Source organism: Lepus europaeus, chromosome 22 (genome assembly GCF_033115175.1).
Source record: "Lepus europaeus isolate LE1 chromosome 22, mLepTim1.pri, whole genome shotgun sequence".
NCBI classification, from domain to species: Eukaryota; Metazoa; Chordata; class Mammalia; order Lagomorpha; family Leporidae; genus Lepus; species Lepus europaeus.
Genome location: NC_084848.1, coordinates 56,145 through 74,405, shown reverse-complemented (window position 1 = coordinate 74,405; position 18,261 = coordinate 56,145). Strand labels below are relative to the sequence as shown.

Genomic DNA, 18,261 nt, shown 5'->3' with positions numbered 1-18,261 from the left:
GACAGGTGGACAAAGTTATATTTTAACAGGAAGTTTATATGGCAGTAAAGAGAAGCAAGGTCAGAGCTTCAGCCCGGCAGGATCCACAGGTTGAGAGATCTACTGTACAGCGTGGTGACAGCAGTTAAGAGAATATTGTAACTGCAGAATTCCAAAACAGGAGACAAATGCCATTTTACATGGAGACATGTGCATTTTGTGATGAGCGTGTCACTAACTCTGACTTCATAATTCCACTCAATTTGATACATTCATTTTCAACACATATCATTGTATCTCATATGTCTATATTCACTTATTATTTATCAAAAAATTATGAAAAGGAAATGGAAAAACGGCAAATAGTGAAAATTCAGTTCTCTAAAACTGAATCATCATCGACTGTCTTCCAGGGTGCATTATCAATTACAAGTATGGGAAAGTGTGTAAATGGGCTCCGTCCAGCACTCTGATATGCTGCATGGAAGTCTCCCTCTCTAAATAGATGAAAGACAACAAATGGATTGATGACGCTAGTCAGCATGACATGGAGTGAAGAGCAGAGACTTGGACAAATGGTCTCTGGGACTGGCTCTTCCTGCAGCTGTGGTTCAGCCTCAGGACACTGGTCATCATGCTGGAGCCACAGACACAGCTCCCTGTGATGTGGACTCCAGCCCCAGAGTGCACAGCCACTGTGTGTCCTACTTTCTGCTCTGCTAAACCACAGCAGGTGCAGGGGTCCCACGACACTGGAGCAGAACCAGATCAGCAGGAAGTGCACACCCAACACTTTCCACTCAGTTATGACCTTGACTGCTACTGTTAGTGCATTTCCCTCCTGAGTTCAGGCAGGAGCCCCACAGGAGGGTCCCAGGACCTAGAGGATGAGGAAGTCCCTGTAGGCTTCCCAGGGGCCTGCAGAAGCTCAGCCTGAGACACAGCTGAGCTGGAGTACATTCCTGAGAGCTGTGACGTTCACACAGGGACCACAGACTGTTCCAGGATCAAAGGGGAAATGGAGTTGTGGGAACAATCTGCAAAAGTGAGTCTGGATCACCCACAGATTTAAAAAAATGTAGGTTCAGTTCGGTACACATGCTTGTTTTGACAGGAGGAGAGGGATGACTTATGTAGGTGAGGTTTACCAGAACAAAGACACTGGATCAGATGTCCCTGGTTCTAAAGGGAAAACTAAAATTGTCCTAAAGTTGGCAGTGCCCTGAGGGCGCTGTCCAGAGTCAGGTTGGAAAAGAATCAACAGGGGCCTCAGAGATTCCCAGGATCTCGGCTCCTGGTGACTGCTGTCCTTGTTTATGAACCGAATTTGTTCATTAAGGACTTCTTCCCTCACATCAAACTTCCTCACCGTCACTGAAGTCATCGGTAGGGTCAGAATCACAAGAGTAGAACTAATTCCTCAAAACGGCTACAGGAGAGGAAACCCCAAATCCCTGACCGGAAACCAGGGCTTCATCTCTTCCTGCGCCTGCTCAAGGCCAGAATGTGCTCTCGGTACGTCGTGTGCGCCCCCTGGTGGAGCCGCGCGCCCCTGCAGGGAGGTTTGTGTCTGGGCTCAGCCCTGGGGCCCCTCACTGTGTCTCTCGCACAGTAATACATGGCCGTGTCCGCGACTGTCTGACTGTTCAGTTGTAGGCAAACTGTGTTCTGGGCGTTGTCTCTGGAGATGGTGAATCGGCCATTCACCCAGCTCGCGTAGTATGTGCTACCACTACCAGGATAAATGCATCCGATCCACTCCAGCCCCTTCCCTGGAGCCTGGCGAATCCAGCACATCCAGTAGCTACTGAAGGTGAATCCAGAGGCTTTGCAGCAGAGTTTCAGGGATCCCCCAGGCTTGACCAGGCCTCCCCCGGACTCCTCCAGCTGCTGACACTGGACACCTGCAAACACAGACATCCTGGTCAGGAAACTGTCACTCACACTCTCTGTGTCTCTCACTCACGTCCTCTCCCAGACTCAGTGCCCGCGTTCTCCATCATTACCTTTGAGCACAGCGACCAGGAGAACCCAGCGCAGCCCAATCTCCATGGTGAGCGTCTGTGTTCAGTGCAATCACTGAGTGGACACCTGGGAGTCCTGGGGCTGGAGCTCCTGTGCCAGAGCTGCAGGGTGAGGGCTGGGCTGGTTTTCATGGGCAGAGAGAGGCCCTATTTGCATGTGCTGCCCCTATATAGCCAGCCCTGGGGTCAGACGCCTCAGACAGGACAGTCCCAGGGCAGATGTACATGTCCTGGGGGTGTAGGCTGATAGGATTCGGATCATATGAATTTTATATTTTATTGTTTTTTTTATAACAGTTGAAGGCAATGACCTTGTTTCATTTTAATATGTGTGTACTCTTAATATCCAGTGTTAGCATTATCATGTCCTCCATTTTTTAAATAACAATTGTTTTATATCATCTATTGACATCTATATCATCTATATGAAAGATATTGGAATAGTAATAGAGAGAGAAGGGGTGAGAGAAACAGAAGTGTAGTGATGGACAGAAAAGATGAAAATGGGAGATTTCTGCCTCTGGATTAACAGCCCCAAACTCCCCAAATGCCTACAACTTCTAGGATTTAGCCTTTCTAAAACCTGAGCCCAAAACTGCATCTGTGTTTCCTGGGTCGGTTGTAGGGGCTCTATCACTGTGGCATCATCTGTAGTTTACCATGATGTGTTATCAGGAAAAAGTGTGGGAAGCCTTCAGGCTGGGCTCCAGAAGCACTCTGATGGGAACACGGGTGTCTCTAGCGGGGACTTTGCCAATTTTGTCCTAATACCTGCCACTCACTTTTAAACAGGTGAAAGACTGCAAGTGGATTTTTTTAAGGATACTATGTCTTGTTTCCTTATTCAGCCATTGCCTTAGTTTAAAACTCGTCATGAACACAGAACACTGTACATGGTAGTGGGGTTTGTGTATTATTGGAATCTGTGTATGGTAGAAATGGGCACAGATCTACTCAGTGTCATGCACATTTCCACCCTCTTTCCTTCACTCTGTGTTGGGAGGTCTGGAGACATCAGTTCTAGTCATTCATGCAACTTGTCGTGGGTTGTAGTGAACTGAGTCAGCCCGCTGTGGGATGCGGGAATTATTCCTCCCTTTGAGTGGTGCTTTGTGCCCTGGTAGCAGCCGTCCCCTGATGCCCCGTCTTCCCTGTGTCTAGTAATCATGACTCAGTTCAGGTCAAGCACTGGGTAGAAGTCACTGTGTCACAAATCACCTGCAGTCCTGGGTTCAGGTAATGCAGCTTTGTTCACAATAGTTCAGTCTACAATAAAGCAGGTGTGCACAAAACAGTGAACGGATTCTGTTACATTTGACATGGAAAACTATTCAGTATTAAGAAGGAGGTCGTACCAATAGGAAATCATGGGTCAGCCTGGAGCATAATATGCTAACAGAAATAATCCAGGTACATGTGGACACATAGTATGTGACATTAGTTATATATGCAGTCCACAAGCTTGAGCTCACAGAGGTAGGAAGTGCAATGGAGATCACTGTCTACCATGACCCAAGTGTTTGTCCCTTCCAGCCCTGTGGGAAACGGGAGGAAGTTCCATTCTCCTGGCTTCATGCTTGCGCAGCCCCAACATTGTAGCCACTCAGGAAGTGAAACAACGGATTGAAGATTCTCTCTCTATCTGTTGGTCTCTTCCTCTCTTGCTATAACACTGCCTTTCAAATAAAATAGATACTTAAAATAAATTGAAGATTAATTATACATATGATTAGGAGCCTATTTCCTAATGTTGAATGAACTCAAGCAACTGAATCCCAAGGGAAGAAATCTAATGTTTAAATGCAGTGATGATAAGGTGGTGACAGGAGCAGCACTGGAGTTAGCCTGTGGGATTCCTGCCTCCTGTATCAGGATGCTTAGTGCTGTGTCCTAGTTTGGTTCCAGTTCCAGATTCCTGCCTAAGCACACTCTGGGAAGCCATAGGTGAAGTTCCAAGTACTGCATTGTGGAGCCCTGGACAGAATTCCAAGCACCTGGCTGTCGGCTGACCCAGCTGAAACTTTTGTAGCCATCTGGGAAGTGACCAGGAATTAGAAGACCAATGTCAGTCTCAGTCTCTTTTTGGACACATACATACATACAAATTTTAAAATAAGTGAAATAATATCTATAAACTTTTAAAGAAGTTATATAAAGGGAAACATACAAAATGCTGTAAACCTGGAACAGCTTGCATATCCCTGTTAGAAGCACAATGAGACATCCCATCCCTCCTGTTAGAATGAGAATTATCAGACAATCCAAGGCTGACAATTCTTGGGGAGGAAGAGTGAGACGACAACCCTGGGACAAGGCTGGGGTCAGGAAAATTAGTAAAAACGTCATGGAAAATCATCAAAAACTGACAAGTACAATTAACACAGGATCCGCAAACACCATTTCTGGGTAGAAGGAATGTGATATCCCATGGAGGTGTCCACTGGATCCACAGTCACTGTGGCAAAGCCATCTGCAGTTCCATGTTCAATCAAAGCAGCGTCATTCTCAATAGTTCACACATATAATCCATGAAGTTTTCATGGAAGAAAGAATCAATAATGGAACAAATGTACAAAGTTACATTTTAACAGGAGTTTATTTGGCAGTAAAGTGGAAGAAATTCTATATTTTGGACAACCTGGATGATCCTAGAGGATAATGTCCAAGGATAATGTGTCAGGATAAGTACACTCTGAAAACCATCCAGACCAAGAAGACAAATAATACGAGATGCCAGTGACATGAGATACAAAGGATGAACTCACAGAGGCAGGATACAATGGTGAAGGAAAAGCCTGAGCCAGGGAGGAACAGAGGAGAGGACGGATCAAGGTCAGAGTTTCAGCCCGACAGGATCCACAGGTTAAGTGATCTGTTGCACAGGATGGTGACAGCAGTTAAGGGAATATCTTGTCTATGGAATTCCAAAGCAGGAGACAAATGCCATTCTACCATGGAAACATATGGGTTTTTATGATGAGCTTGTCAATAAGTCTGACTTCCTAATTCCACTCAATTTGAAACATTCATTTCAACACATATCATTGTATATCATATGTTTATGTTCAGTTATTATTTATCAAACATTAATGAATATGAAATGACAAAAAAGGCCAATTGCAGATTCATTTCTCCGAATACTGGGGCTGTGCTTGCCAATGTTTTATGGAGATGATAAATAAAGGCAGTGTACTCAGGCTTGGCAGCTGGAACCCAGGAGCATGGAACTGCATCAGTGTTCCCATCTTGGTGATGGGGCCTCATAACACATCCATCATCTACTGTCTTCCAGGGTGCATTGTCAGTACAAGTATGGGAAAGCGTGTAAATGGGTTCCGTCCAGGACTCTCTATTCAGCTGGGTGTCTGTCTCTCTAAAACTGTTGGAAGACCACAAATGGATTGATGACACCAGGCAGCATAGCCACCAGGTGAAGAGCAAAGGACTTGGACACATGGTCTCTGGGACTGGCTCTTCCTGCAGCTGTGGTTCAGCCTCAGGACACTGGTCATCATGCTGGAGCCACAGACACAGCTCCCTGTGATGTGGACTCCAGCCCCAGAGTGCACAGCCACTGTGTGTCCCACTGTCTGCTCTCCCTGAACCGCAGCATGTGCAGGGGTCCCACGACCCTGGAGCAGAACAGATCAGCTGGAAGTGCACACCCAACACTTTCCACTCAGTTATGACCTTGACTGCTACTGTCCAGCGCATTTCCCTCCTGAGTTCAGGCAGGAGCCCCACAGGAGGGTCCCAGGACCTAGAGGATGAGGAAGTCCCTGTAGGCTTCCCAGGGGCCTGCAGAAGCTCAGCCTGAGACACAGCTGAGCTGCAGTACATTCCTGAGAGCTGTGACGTTCACACAGGGGCCACAGTTTTAGTATTAAATGAAAATGCAGATTGGGTATGAAGTCTGTGAAAGTGAAGACGGAACACCCACGTTTAAAATAAGTTAGTTCATTTAGCTGGGAGGGAATAATTAAATAATTCAGGTTAACAAATCAAGACTCTGGCTTGGCTGTCCCTGGTTCTAAAGGGAAAACTAAAATTATCCTAAAGTCGGCAGTGTCCTGAGGGCGCTGTCCTGAGTCAGACTGTATAACACTCACGAGGTCCTCAGATAGTCCCGCATCGCTGACCCTGGTGACCACCGTCATCGTTCATGAACCTGAATTTGTTCATAAAGGACTTCTCCCTATCACATCAAACTTTCACTAAGTCTGTAAAGTCAGTGGAAGGGACAGATACATATAAGTAGAACTCCTCCCTCAAAACTCTTACAGGACAGGAAACCCCAATTCCCTGACAGGAAACCAGGGCTTCTTCTCCACTGGATCTGGGCGTGGATCTGCATCTGCTCAGTGTGTCTTGTGCGCCCCCTGGTGGAGCCGCGCGCCCCTGCAGGGAGGTTTGTGTCTGGGCTCAGCCTGAGGGCCCCTCACTGTGCCTCTGGCACAGAAATAGGTGGCCGTGTCCGCGGCTGTCAGACTGGTCATTTGCAGATCCACCGTGTTCTGGGCGTTGTCGCTGGAGATGGTGAATCGGCCATTCACCCAGCTCGCGTAGTCTGTGCTACCATAACTATTTATACACGCGATCCACTCCAGCCCCTTCCCTGGAGCCTGGCGGACCCAGCACATTACATAGCTACTGAAGTCTAACCCAGAGCCTTTGCAGGAGAGTTTCAGGGATCCCCCAGGCTTGACCAGGCCTCCTCCGGACTCCACCAGCTGCTCCTGACACTGGACACCTGCAAACACAGAAGACATGGTCAGGAAACTGTCACTCACACTCTCTGTGTCTCTCACTCATGCACTCTCCTAGACTCAGTGCCCCGCATTCACAATCATTACCTTTGAGCACAGCGACCAGGAGAACCCAGCGCAGCCCAATATCCATGGTGAGAGTGTGTGTTCAGTGCGATCACTGAGTGGACACGTGGGAGTCCTGGGGCTGGAGCTCCTGTGCCAGAGCTGCAGGGTGAGGGCTGGGCTGGTTTTCATGGGCAGAGGGAGGCCCTATTTGCATGTGCTGCCCCTATATAGCAGGCATGGGGTCAGACGCCTCAGACAGGACAGTGCCCAGGTCAGATGTGGGTGTCTGGCGTCTTATGTAGCTGATTAAAGCCATGAGACCTGGAATCTGTTGTGAGATTATGGACAAAAAAGCATTTGTCCACCTTTTTAAAAAATTTATATATATATATATTTATTTATTTGACAGGTAGAGTTATAGACAGTGAGAGAGAATCACAGAGTGAAATGTCTTCCTTTCATTGGTTCTCTCCCCAAATGGCAGCTATGGCCAGCGCTGTTCCGATCCGAAACGAGGAGCAAGGTGCTTCTTCCTGTTCTCCCATGCGGGTACAGGGGCCCAAGCACTTGGGCCATCCTCCACTGCCCTCCTGGGCCACAGCAGAGAGCTGGACTGGAAGAGGAGCAACTGGGACTAGAACCCGGTGCTAATATGGGATGCCGGAGCTGCAGGCAGATTAGCCAAGTGAGCCACGGAGCTGGCCCTTAATTTATATTTTGAACATTTATTTATTTATTTATTTGAAAGTCAAAGTTACCCAGAGAGAGAAGGATTGGCAGAGAGACAGAGTGAGAGAGAGAGAGAAAGAGAGATATATAGAAGGAGGTAGAGAGAGAGAGAGAGAGAGCAGTTTTCTATTCTCTGCTTCACTTTCCAATATACACAACTGCTAGAGCTTAGCCAATTGGAAGCCAGGAGCCAGGAGCTTCTTCCAGATCCCCCATGCAGGTACAAGGGACCAAGAACTTGGGCCGTCCTCTACTGCTTTCCCAGGCCATAGCAGTGAGCTGGATTGGAAGTAGAGCAGCTGGGACTTGAACCGGTGCACATGTGGGATGCCAGTACTGCAGATTTGGTCTTTAACCTACTATGGCACAGTACCGGCCGCACCTTTACTTTTTTACGATCAGGACACAGGGCCTGAGGTGGAGGAGCTGGTTCTTGAGCCATCACTCCGCACAGGATGTGGGCTCCCAACAAGGGCTTAGCTCTCTGCACCACAGTGCCTGCCCCTTGTGTTGTCTGCACAAGCACAGAAATGTGGTATTGGCATGAATGATACCTCCCTTGAACAGGTGCACAGTTACTGAAGGAATCACAGACGGGCTGTGCTGAGTGTTCAGGGCTCTAGTCTGGTAGGAGGCACCTCCACACTCTACACCTCTGTTCCCCACACAGGACTTTCCACTCCACCTATCAGCCATCATTGGTTGTGGTTGTCCAGTTTTCCTAATGATTTTGTTAATGTGCTGAGAAAGGTTGAAATAGTGAGTTTCCTGTGTATATGATGTTAAATTGTGACTGGGTGGGATTTATGTAAGAGCAATCTTTGAAGATACTGGCACATGAAAGCCACTTAAGGATGTATTTCTTCCAAATTTGAAGTCGAAAGTCACTGAAATAACTTTTTTTTTAAAAAAAGCAATTCATGGCTTTTTAGGTTTTAGTGTGTGTGTTAAGAAATGAGTACACATCAAAACATCTGTGTGCTGTACATTAACACCAATGAAATATCAGTTATGGACAAATATGCCAACATTTTCAGATGATGCTGCATAAACTACAGAGCTTCTGCATTGCAAGTGGACCGATGAGAAGTGAGCAGCCTACACACAGATGGAAGTAACTATTTACATACAGAACGTATGATCGGTAGCCTGTATCCCAAAGGAATAAGAAGGAACTGGCTGTCTGGGCCGTGTTTAGAACTGGTCCTGTGTCTTCTGCAGTCTCAAAATAACTGTGATCCACAGTTGGCTTCTTCATCCTGATCGACAGGTTCTGTGTCATCAGGACCAGAATGGCTACAGAAGGAAACCTCTCTGTTCTGCTGAGACAGGGAGAGGGAGAAAGAAAGGGAGAGGAGGGGGAGAGGGAGAGGGAGAGGGAGAGGGAGAGGGAGAGGGAGAGGGAGAGGGAGAGGGAGAGGGAGAGGGAGGGGTGGAGGAGAGGGAAATGAGGGGGAGAGGGAGAGGGAGAGGGAGCCGATTCAGGCTGAGTGTGTCCCCAAAGTTGTGTGTTTTACGTGTGCTCCCACGGTTACCTTGGGAAAAGGGGTGGGAGCTCTGGGAGTTGAGGCCTAGTGGGATTTCTTCATTTCTGGGGAATCTGCTATGGAGGAGATCACAGTAGATCTCCTGGGTCTCCAGCTTCAGCACAGAGCACAGTGCTACCAGAGTCAGCCCTGGTCTCGTCTGACGTCCTGTGTGGGGATGGGGTCCCTCCCATCCGTGTTCACAGTATTAGGATGCCTGATGACTGCCGTGATGTTCACAATATTAGGATGCCTGAAGGCACAACATTCTCACTGTCTGATCCTGGACTTCCAGCATCTACAGCTGTGAGCTCAATAAACCTTTGTGCTCCATACACCTTCCTATGGGGAACTGCATGATGGTACTAACAGGCATAATAAAACAGTAAAGAGCAACACTCAGCCACTGCATTATTCCCACCTGTAACAAAGACTCACGTGTGTCTCTGGATTTAGATGAAGCCTCTCAGAAATAGTCATTTCTAATCAGCTGAGTGAAGTGCTTCAGTTTCTGTAAGAATCCTACATGGGAGAAAAACCGCATCTTTGCAGGAGACATTTTGTAAACACATGGGGTTGATGCAGCTATCATGGTGAATGGCAGAAAATTCGTTCATTCCTGATGACGACAGAGTTGAGAGAAAGCAAGGACAATTTTGCTTCCACAGAAGGAGGAGCATGGCTGAGAACAGGTGCGGGCAGTCGTTGGAGGAAGGAGTCAGGGTCTCTGGACACACAGTCTCTGGGGCAGGCCCTTCAGGCAGCAGCGATGCAGCTCCAGGGTTGGATCATCCTGCTGGACTCACAGGGACACAGTCCAGAACCACATGGACTCTAGTGCAGACGTCACTGGGCTGTCCCCCCTGCTGGTCTCCCTGAGATGGAGACAAGGCCAGCAGAGTGGGGGGAACAAGACCACTCCACACCCAGTGTTTTCCATCAGTCTGACCCCTTGCACTACCAACGTCCACCTCTGCTTGCAAATGAGTGCGGGTCTGGGGATCCCAGGAGACGTGAGTGAGGAAGTGCAAGCAGGATTTCTCGGAGCCACAGCCTGAGCCAGCCCTGAGCTGCAGGTTAATCCCTGACCTGGGATTTGGACCACGTGGACCTCAACCTGTGAGTTCAGGGTGAGGAAGTGAAAAGGGAGACAGGGCAGAGCTGCAGAGTACGGACACGGGAACCAAGGGAACAGGACCACGGGGTCAGCTCTGCCCCTCAGGGGCCCAGCTGTGCAGGAGGGGAGGGGATGGATGTGAAACACTGCAGCATTCATAGCCCCTGACCGGCGCTACACTGCCCCTGGGCTCTCAGCGGGCTCCCAGATGACGTCATCACAGAATCCCACGGGGCACTATCTGGAGACTCAGACCGGGAAAGACTCCCCGGGTGCCAGAGCTCCCTCAGGTCTCAGACGCTGGGGACCCAGAGATGTCATTCATTCCTCCAGAAACGAATCCATTTTCTTCGTGTGACGTTTTACGTGATACCAAAACTTCTGCTCAGTGATCGGTGTTAGGGACAGAATCATCCATCCAGATCGGAATGTAGGAAATTCGGTTTAGAGGACCACAAACCCCAATTTCCTGACAGAACCAGCAATTCACCTCCCACTGCATCTGGGCCTGGGTCTGAGTCTGCTCAGTGTGTCTTGTGCGCCCCCTGGTGGAGCCGCGCGCCCCTGCAGGGAGGTTTGTGTCTGGGCTCAGCCTGAGGGCCCCTCACTGTGTCTCTCGCACAGAAATAGGTGGCCGTGTCCGCGGCTGTCAGACCGGTCATTTTCAGAGACACCGTGTTCTGGGTATTGTCTCTTGAGATGGTGAATCGGCCATTCACCCAGCTCGCGTAGTATGTGCTACCACTACTACTAATGCATCCGATCCACTCCAGCCCCTTCCCTGGAGCCTGGCGGACCCAGTACATCCCATAGCTACTGACGGTGAATCCAGAGGCTTTGCAGGTGAGTGTCAGGGATCCCCCAGGCTTGACCAGGGCTCCTCCGGACTCCTCCAGCTTCTCCTGACACTGGACACCTGCAAACACAGACGACATGGTCAGGACACTGTCACTCACACTCTCTGTGTCTCTCACACACGTCCTCTCCCAGACTCAGTGCCCCGCGTTCTCCATCAATTACCTTTGAGCACAGCGACCAGGAGAACCCAGCGCAGCCCAGTCTCCATGGTGAGAGTGTGTGTTCAGTGCGATCACTGAGTGGACACGTGGGAGTCCTGGGGCTGGAGCTCCTGTGCCAGAGCTGCAGGGTGAGGGCTGGGCTGGTTTTCATGGGCAGAGAGAGGCCCTATTTGCATGTGCTGCCCCTATATAGCCAGCCCTGGGATCAGACTCCTCAGACAGGACAGTGCCCAGAGCAGACGTGGGTGCCCTGGGTGTGTATAGTGATGGCTGTGATATGATTCTGATATACGAATTTTTATGTTACCATTATTTTAAAAAGTTGAAGCCAATGACCTTGTTTCATTTTAATATGTGTGTACCCCTAATATCAGGTGTTAGCAATGTCATGCCCCTAATTTATTTAAATAACCATTGTTTCCTTATCATCTGTATGAAAGACATGGGAAGAGTGATAGAGAGAGAGAAGGGGTGAGAGATACAGAAATGTAGAGATGGACAGAATAGGTGACAATGGGAGCTTTCTGCCTTTGGGTTGACAGCCCCAGACATCCCACATGCCTATGACATCTAGGAGTTAGTCTTTCTGAACCCTGGAGCAAGAAACTGTGTCTGTACTTCCAACGTCAGTCGTAGGGGCTCATTCGCTTGTAGCGTCATCTACAGTTTCCCATGATGCATTATGAGGAAAAAGTGTGGGAAGCCGTGAGGCTGGACTCAGTCCGTTCTCTGATGGAACACGGGTCTCCCTAGTGAGGACTTAGACAATTTTGTCTTAATGCCTGACACCCACTTTTAAACAGATGAAGGACTGCAAGTGGATTTTTAAAGGTTAACTATGTTTTGTTTCCTATTCATCCTTTTCCTTAGTTTAAAACTGTTCCTGAACACAGAACACTGTACATGGTAGTGGGGTTTGTGTGCTATTGGAATCTGTGTGTTGTAGAAATGGGCACAGATGAACACGGTGTCATGCACATTTCCACCTCCTTTCCATCACTCTGATGGGAGTCCTGGAGGCCTCAATTCTCATTATTCGTGGAACCTGGTGTGGGTTGTGGTGAACTGAGTCAGCCCACTGTGCTGTGGGCAGAATTATTCCCGCCTTTGGTGGTGCTTTGTGCCCTGGTGTCAGCCACCCTGTGTTCCCCCTCTTCCCTGTTCTGTAGCCATGACTCTGAGTTCAGGTCAAGCGCTGGGTAGACGTCACTGTGTCACAATTCACCCGCAGTCCTGGGTTCATGTAGTGCAGCTTTGTTCACAGTAGTTCAGTCTAAAAAGAGCAAGTGTGCATAAAACAGTGAATGGATTCTTTCACATTTGGACACGGAATATTCTTCAGTATTAAGAAGGAGATTGTTCTGTCATTAGGAATCGTGGGTCAGGTGGAGCATAATGTGCTAATAATCCCGCTACATGTGGACACACAGTATGTGACATTAGTTATATACACAGTCCACAAGCTTGAACTCACAGAGGTAGGCAGTGCAATGGTGATCACTGTCTACCATGACCCAAGTGTTTGTCCCCTTCCAGCCCTGTGGGAAACTGGAGGAAGTTCCAGGCTCCTGGTTTCTGGCTGAGCCATCCGCAGCCTTTGCAGCCATTCAGGAAGTTAACCAGTGGATGGAAGATTCTCTCTCTATCTGTTGGTCTCTTCCTCTCTTGCTATAACACTGACTTTAAAATAAAACAAATAGATACTTAAAATAATTTGAAGATTAATTATACATATGCTTAGGAGCCTATTTCCTAATGTTGAATGAACACAGACAACTGAACCCCGAGGGAAGAAATCCATTGTTTAAATGCAGTGATGATAAGGTGGTGACGGGAGCAGCACTGGAGTTCGCCTGTGGGATTCCTGCTCCCGCATCAGGATGCTTAGTGCTGTGTCCTAGTTTGGTTCCAGTTTCAGATTCCTGCCTGAGCCCCTCTGGGAGGACGTAGGTGAAGTTCCAAGTACTCCCGTGTGGAGACCTGGACAGAATTCCAAGCACCTGGCTAATGCCTGACCTAGCTGAAGTGTTTTTACCCATCTGGGAAGTGACCCAGGAATTAGAAGATCACTGTCAGGGTCAGTCTCTTTGTATTTATGGGAAAATATGTAAATACAAATTTTAAAATAAATGAAATAATATCTTTAAATTTTCAAAGTACATATATAAGGCAAACATCATGCATGTCCATGTTAAAAGCACAATGAGATATGCCATTCCTCCTGTTAGGTGAGTATTATCAGAGATATCAGACCTACAAGCCTTGTGAAGGAAGAGTGAGAGATGACAACCCTGGTCCAAGGCTGGAGCCAGGTAAATAGGAAAAAACATTATGGAAAATCATCAAAAACTGGGAAATAGAATTATCACAAGATCTTCAAACAGCATTGCCTATTAGAAGGAATATGAAATCCCAGGGAGGGGTCCACTGATCCGCAGTCACTGTGGCAAACACCTCTGCAGTTCCATGTTGAGTTAATGCAGGGTCATTCACAAGAGTTCACACAATAATCCAGTGAAATTTTCGTTGAATAAGGAATCAATAATTGAGGAAATGGACAAAGTTACATTTTAACAAGAAGTTTATGTGGTAGTAAAGTGGAGGGAATTCTGTATTTTGGACAACTTGGATGATCCTGGAGAATAATGTGCAAGGATAATAGGTCAGGATAAGTATACTCTGCTGACCATCCTTACAAGAAGACATATAATACGTGATGCTAGTTACGTGGGATAAAAAGGATGAACTCACACAGGCAGAAGTACAATGGTGAAGACCAAAGTCTGAGCGTGGGAGGAACAGAGGAGACGCTGGAGCAAGGTCAGAGTTTCAGTCCGACAGATCCACACTTTGAGTGATCTGTATAGCATGCAGGCAGCAGTTAAGAGAATATTGTGTCCACAGAATTCCAACCAGGAGACAAATGCCATTCTACCATGGAAACATATGGGTTTTTATGATGAGCTTGTCAATGAGTCTGACTTCCTAATTCCACTCAATTTGAAACATTCATTTTATCAGCACATATCATTGTGTATCATATGTTTATGTTCAGTTATTATTTATCAAACATTAATGAGTATGAAATAACAAAAATGGCCAATTGCAGATTCATTTCTCTGAATACTGGAGTTGTGTTTGCCCATGTTTTATGGAGATGATAAATAAAGGCAGTGTACTCAAGGCTTGGCAACTGGAACCCAGGAGCATGGAACTGCATCAGTGTTCCCACCTTGGTGACGGGGCCTCATAACAGATCCATCATCTACTGTCTTCCAGGATGCATTATCAGTACAAGTATGGGAAAGCGTGCAAATGGGTTCCATCCAGGACTCTCTATTCAGCTGGGTGTCTGTCTCTCTAAAACTGTTGGAAGACCACAAATGGATTGATGACACCAGGCAGCATAGCCACCAGGTGAAGAGCAAAGGACTTGGATACATGGTCTCTGGGACTGGCTCTTCCTGCAGCTGTGGTTCAGCCTCAGGACACTGGTCATCATGCTGGAGCCACAGACACAGCTCCCCGTGATGTGGACTCCAGCCCCAGAGTGCACAGCCACTGTGTGTCCTACTTTCTGCTCTGCTAAACCACAGCAGGTGCAGGGGTCCCACGACACTGGAGCAGAACAGATCAGCTGGAAGTGCACACCCAACACTTTCCATTCAGTTATGACCTTGACTGCTACTGTCCAGCGCATTTCCCTCCTGAGTTCAGGCAGGAGCCCCACAGGAGGGTCCCAGGACCTAGCGGATGAGGAAGTCCCTGTAGGCTCCCCAGGGGCCTGCAGAAGCTCAGCCTGAGACACAGCTGAGCTGCAGTACATTCCTGAGTGCTGTGACGTTCACACAGGGACCACAGACTGTTCCAGGATTAAAGGGGAAATGCAGGTCGGGTTAAAGTCTGCAGAAAGTGAGTGTGGATCACCCACAGTTTAAAATAATAGGTTGATTTAGTTTCACACACTCACTCCTTTTGAGAGGAGAGAGATACTTAAATAGTTGATTTTTAAAGACCAAGGACCTGGCTCAGCTGTCTCTGGTCGAAAGGGAAATGTAAAATTGTCCTAAAGTTGGCACTGCCCTGAGAGCATTGTCCTGTTAGTTTCGACAACACTCACGAGATCCTCAGACAGTCCCACATCACTGATCTTGGAGACCAGTGAACCTGAATTCATTCATACAGGACTTCTCCTGTCACATCAAACTTCTCTATGTCAGAGAGTCAGTAGCAGGGTCAGAATCAGAAAAGAAGAATTATTCCCTCAGAACTGTTACAGGAGAGGAAACCCCAATTCCCTGACCGGAAACCAGGGCTTCATCTCCCTCTGCGCCTGTGCAGGACCAGAATCTGGGTTCAGTGCGTCTTGTGCGCCCCCTGGTGGAGCCGCGCGCCCCTGCAGGGAGGTTTGTGTCTGGGCTCAGCCTGAGGGCCCCTCACTGTGTCTCTCGCACAGAAATAGGTGGCCGTGTCCGCGGCTGTCAGACCGGTCATTTTCAGAGACACCGTGTTCTGGTTGGTGTCTCTGGAGATGGTGCATCGGCTTTTCGCCCAGCTCGCGTAGTATGTGCTACCACCACTACTAATGATTCCGATATATTCCAGCCCCTTCCCTGGAGCCTGGCGGACCCAACACATCCCGTAGTTGCTACTGAAAGAGAATCCAGAGGCTTTGCAGGTGAGTGTCAGCGTTTCCCCAGGCTTGACCAGGCTTCCTCCGGACTCCTCCACCGACTGACACTGGACACCTGCAAACACAGACGACATAGTCCGGACACTGTCACTCACACTCTCCGTGTCTCTCACTCACCTCCTCTCCCAGACTCAGTGCTCCACGTTCTCCATCATTACCTTTGAGCACAGCGACCAGGAGAACCCAGCGCAGCCCAGTCTCCATGGTGAGCGTCTGTGTTCAGTGGGATCACTGAGTGGACACGTGGGAGTCCTGTGGCTGGAGCTCCTGTGCCAGAGCTGCAGGGTGAGGGCTGGGCTGGTTTTCATGGGCAGAGGGAGGCCCTGTTTGCATGTGCTGCTCCTTATATCCAGCCCTGAGGTCAGACTCCTCAGACAGGACAGTGTCCAGCGCAGATGTGGGTGTCCTGTGGCTGTACCATGATGACTATGATAGGATTCTGATCAAGTCAAATTTTACGTTATCATTATTTTTAAACAGTTGAAGGTGAATACCTCATTTCACTTTAATATATGCGTACTCTTAATATCCAGTGTTAGCAGTATCATGTCCTTCGTTTTTAAAGTAACCATTGGTTCATTATTAACTATTCTATTGACATTGAAACAGTGACGGAGAGAGAAAGTGTAAGAGAAACATAAATGTTGAGACATCTAGGAGTTAGGCTTTCTAAAACCTGGAGCAGAAAACTGTCTGTGTGTCCCACGTTGGTGGTAGGGTCTCATTCACTTGTAGCATCATCTACAGTTTCCCGTGATCATTATCAGGAAAAAGTATCGGAATCTGTTAGGCTGGGCTCAAGCAGCACTCTGATGAGAACACGGGTGTCCCTATGGGGACTTAGTCAATTTTGTCCTAGTGCCTGCCGCGCACTTTTAAAGAGATGAAAGACTGCAAGTGGATCCGTTTAAGGATAACTATGATTTGTTTCTTTACTCATCCATTGCCTTAGTTTACAACTGTTCATGAACACAGAACACTGTACCTGTCAGTGGGGTGTAGTGTAGTATTGGAATCTGTGTATGGTAGAAATGGGCACAGATCAACTCAATATCATTCACCTTTTCACCTCCTTTCCATCACTCTGAGTTGGGAGGCCTGGAGACCTCAGTTCTAGTTATTTGTGGAACATGATCTGGGTTCTAGTGGACTGAGTCGGCCCACTGAGGCAAGAGCATAACTATTCCTCCCTTTGAGTGGTGCTTTGAGCCCTGGTAGCAGCTGTCCCCTGTTCCCCCCTCTTCCTCGTGTCTAGTAATCCTGACTCTGATTGAGGTCAAGCACTGGGTATGAAGTCACTGTGTCACAATTCACCTCAGTCCTGGGTTCAGTTAATGTAGCATTTTTTTTTTTACAGGCAGAGTTAGACAGCGAGCAAGAGAGAGACAGAGAGAAAAGTCCTCCTTTTTCTGTTGGTTCACCCCGCAATGGGCACTGCGGCCGGCGCGCTGTCACCAGCGCACTACGTTGATCTGAAGCCAGGAGCCAGGTGCTACTCCTGGTCTCCCATGTGGGTGCAGGGCCCAAGGACTTGGGCCATCCTCCACTGTACTTCTGGACTTGAAGATCCACTGCGCTTTGGGCGTTGTTGCTGGAGATGGTGAATCGGCCATTCACCCAGCTCGCGTAGTATGCACTACCACTACTACTAATGTATCCGATATATTCCAGCCCCTTCCCTGGTGCCTGGTGGACCCAGCCCATGCTGTTGCTACTGAGCGAGAATCCAGAGACTGTGCAGGTGAGTGTCAGGGTTTCCTCAGGCTTTACGAGGCCTCCTCCGGACTCCTCCACCGACTGACACTGGACACCTGCAAACACAGACAACATGGTCAGGACACTGTCACTCACACTCTCTGTGTCTCTCACTCACATCCTCTCCCAGACTCAGTGCCCCACGTTCTCCATCATTACCTTTGAGCACAGCGACCAGGAGAACCCAACGCAGCCCAGTCTCCATGGTGAGAGTGTGTGTTCAGTGTGATCACTGAGTGGACACGTGGGAGTCTGGGGCTGGAGCTCCTGTGCCAGAGCTGCAGGGTGAGGGCTGGGCTGGTTTTCATGGGCAGAGAGAGGCCCTATTTGCATGTGCTGCCCCTATATAGTCAGCCCCGGGGTCAGACGCCTCAGACAGGACAGTGCCCAGGACAGATGTGGTGACCTGAGTGTGTAGAGTGATGGCTGTGATACTATTCAGATCATATGGATTTTCATGTTATTATTTTAAAAAGTTGAAGGCAAATAGCTTGTTTATCTTGAGAGTATACCCTTAATATCCAGTGTTAGCAATGTCATGTCCCTCATTTATTTAAATAACCATTGGTTCCTTATCATCTGTATGAAAGACATGGGAAGAGTGA

The 18,261-nt window shown here is 48.3% G+C and overlaps 5 gene segments (V, D, J or C); all 5 read right to left on the bottom strand.

The window, feature by feature from the left end:
- Positions 1 to 1,452: 1,452 nt before the first annotated feature.
- LOC133751693 (immunoglobulin heavy variable 3-23-like) lies at positions 1,453 to 2,082 on the bottom strand. The segment is given in 2 exon segments: positions 1,453 to 1,883; positions 1,986 to 2,082. Coding segments are annotated over 2 exon segments (477 nt in total).
- Positions 2,083 to 6,361: 4,279 nt separating this feature from the next.
- On the bottom strand, positions 6,362 to 6,936 carry LOC133751692 (immunoglobulin heavy variable 3-23-like). The segment is given in 2 exon segments: positions 6,362 to 6,753; positions 6,857 to 6,936. Coding segments are annotated over 2 exon segments (438 nt in total).
- Positions 6,937 to 10,713: 3,777 nt separating this feature from the next.
- On the bottom strand, positions 10,714 to 11,255 carry LOC133751691 (immunoglobulin heavy variable 3-66-like). The segment is given in 2 exon segments: positions 10,714 to 11,105; positions 11,210 to 11,255. Coding segments are annotated over 2 exon segments (438 nt in total).
- A 4,309-nt stretch (positions 11,256 to 15,564) lies between these two features.
- On the bottom strand, positions 15,565 to 16,105 carry LOC133751690 (Ig heavy chain V-A2 region P-MU-3-like). The segment is given in 2 exon segments: positions 15,565 to 15,956; positions 16,060 to 16,105. Coding segments are annotated over 2 exon segments (438 nt in total).
- Positions 16,106 to 16,638: 533 nt separating this feature from the next.
- LOC133751689 (Ig heavy chain V-A2 region P-MU-3-like) lies at positions 16,639 to 17,861 on the bottom strand. The segment is given in 3 exon segments: positions 16,639 to 16,642; positions 17,454 to 17,712; positions 17,816 to 17,861. Coding segments are annotated over 3 exon segments (309 nt in total).
- Positions 17,862 to 18,261: the final 400 nt, after the last annotated feature.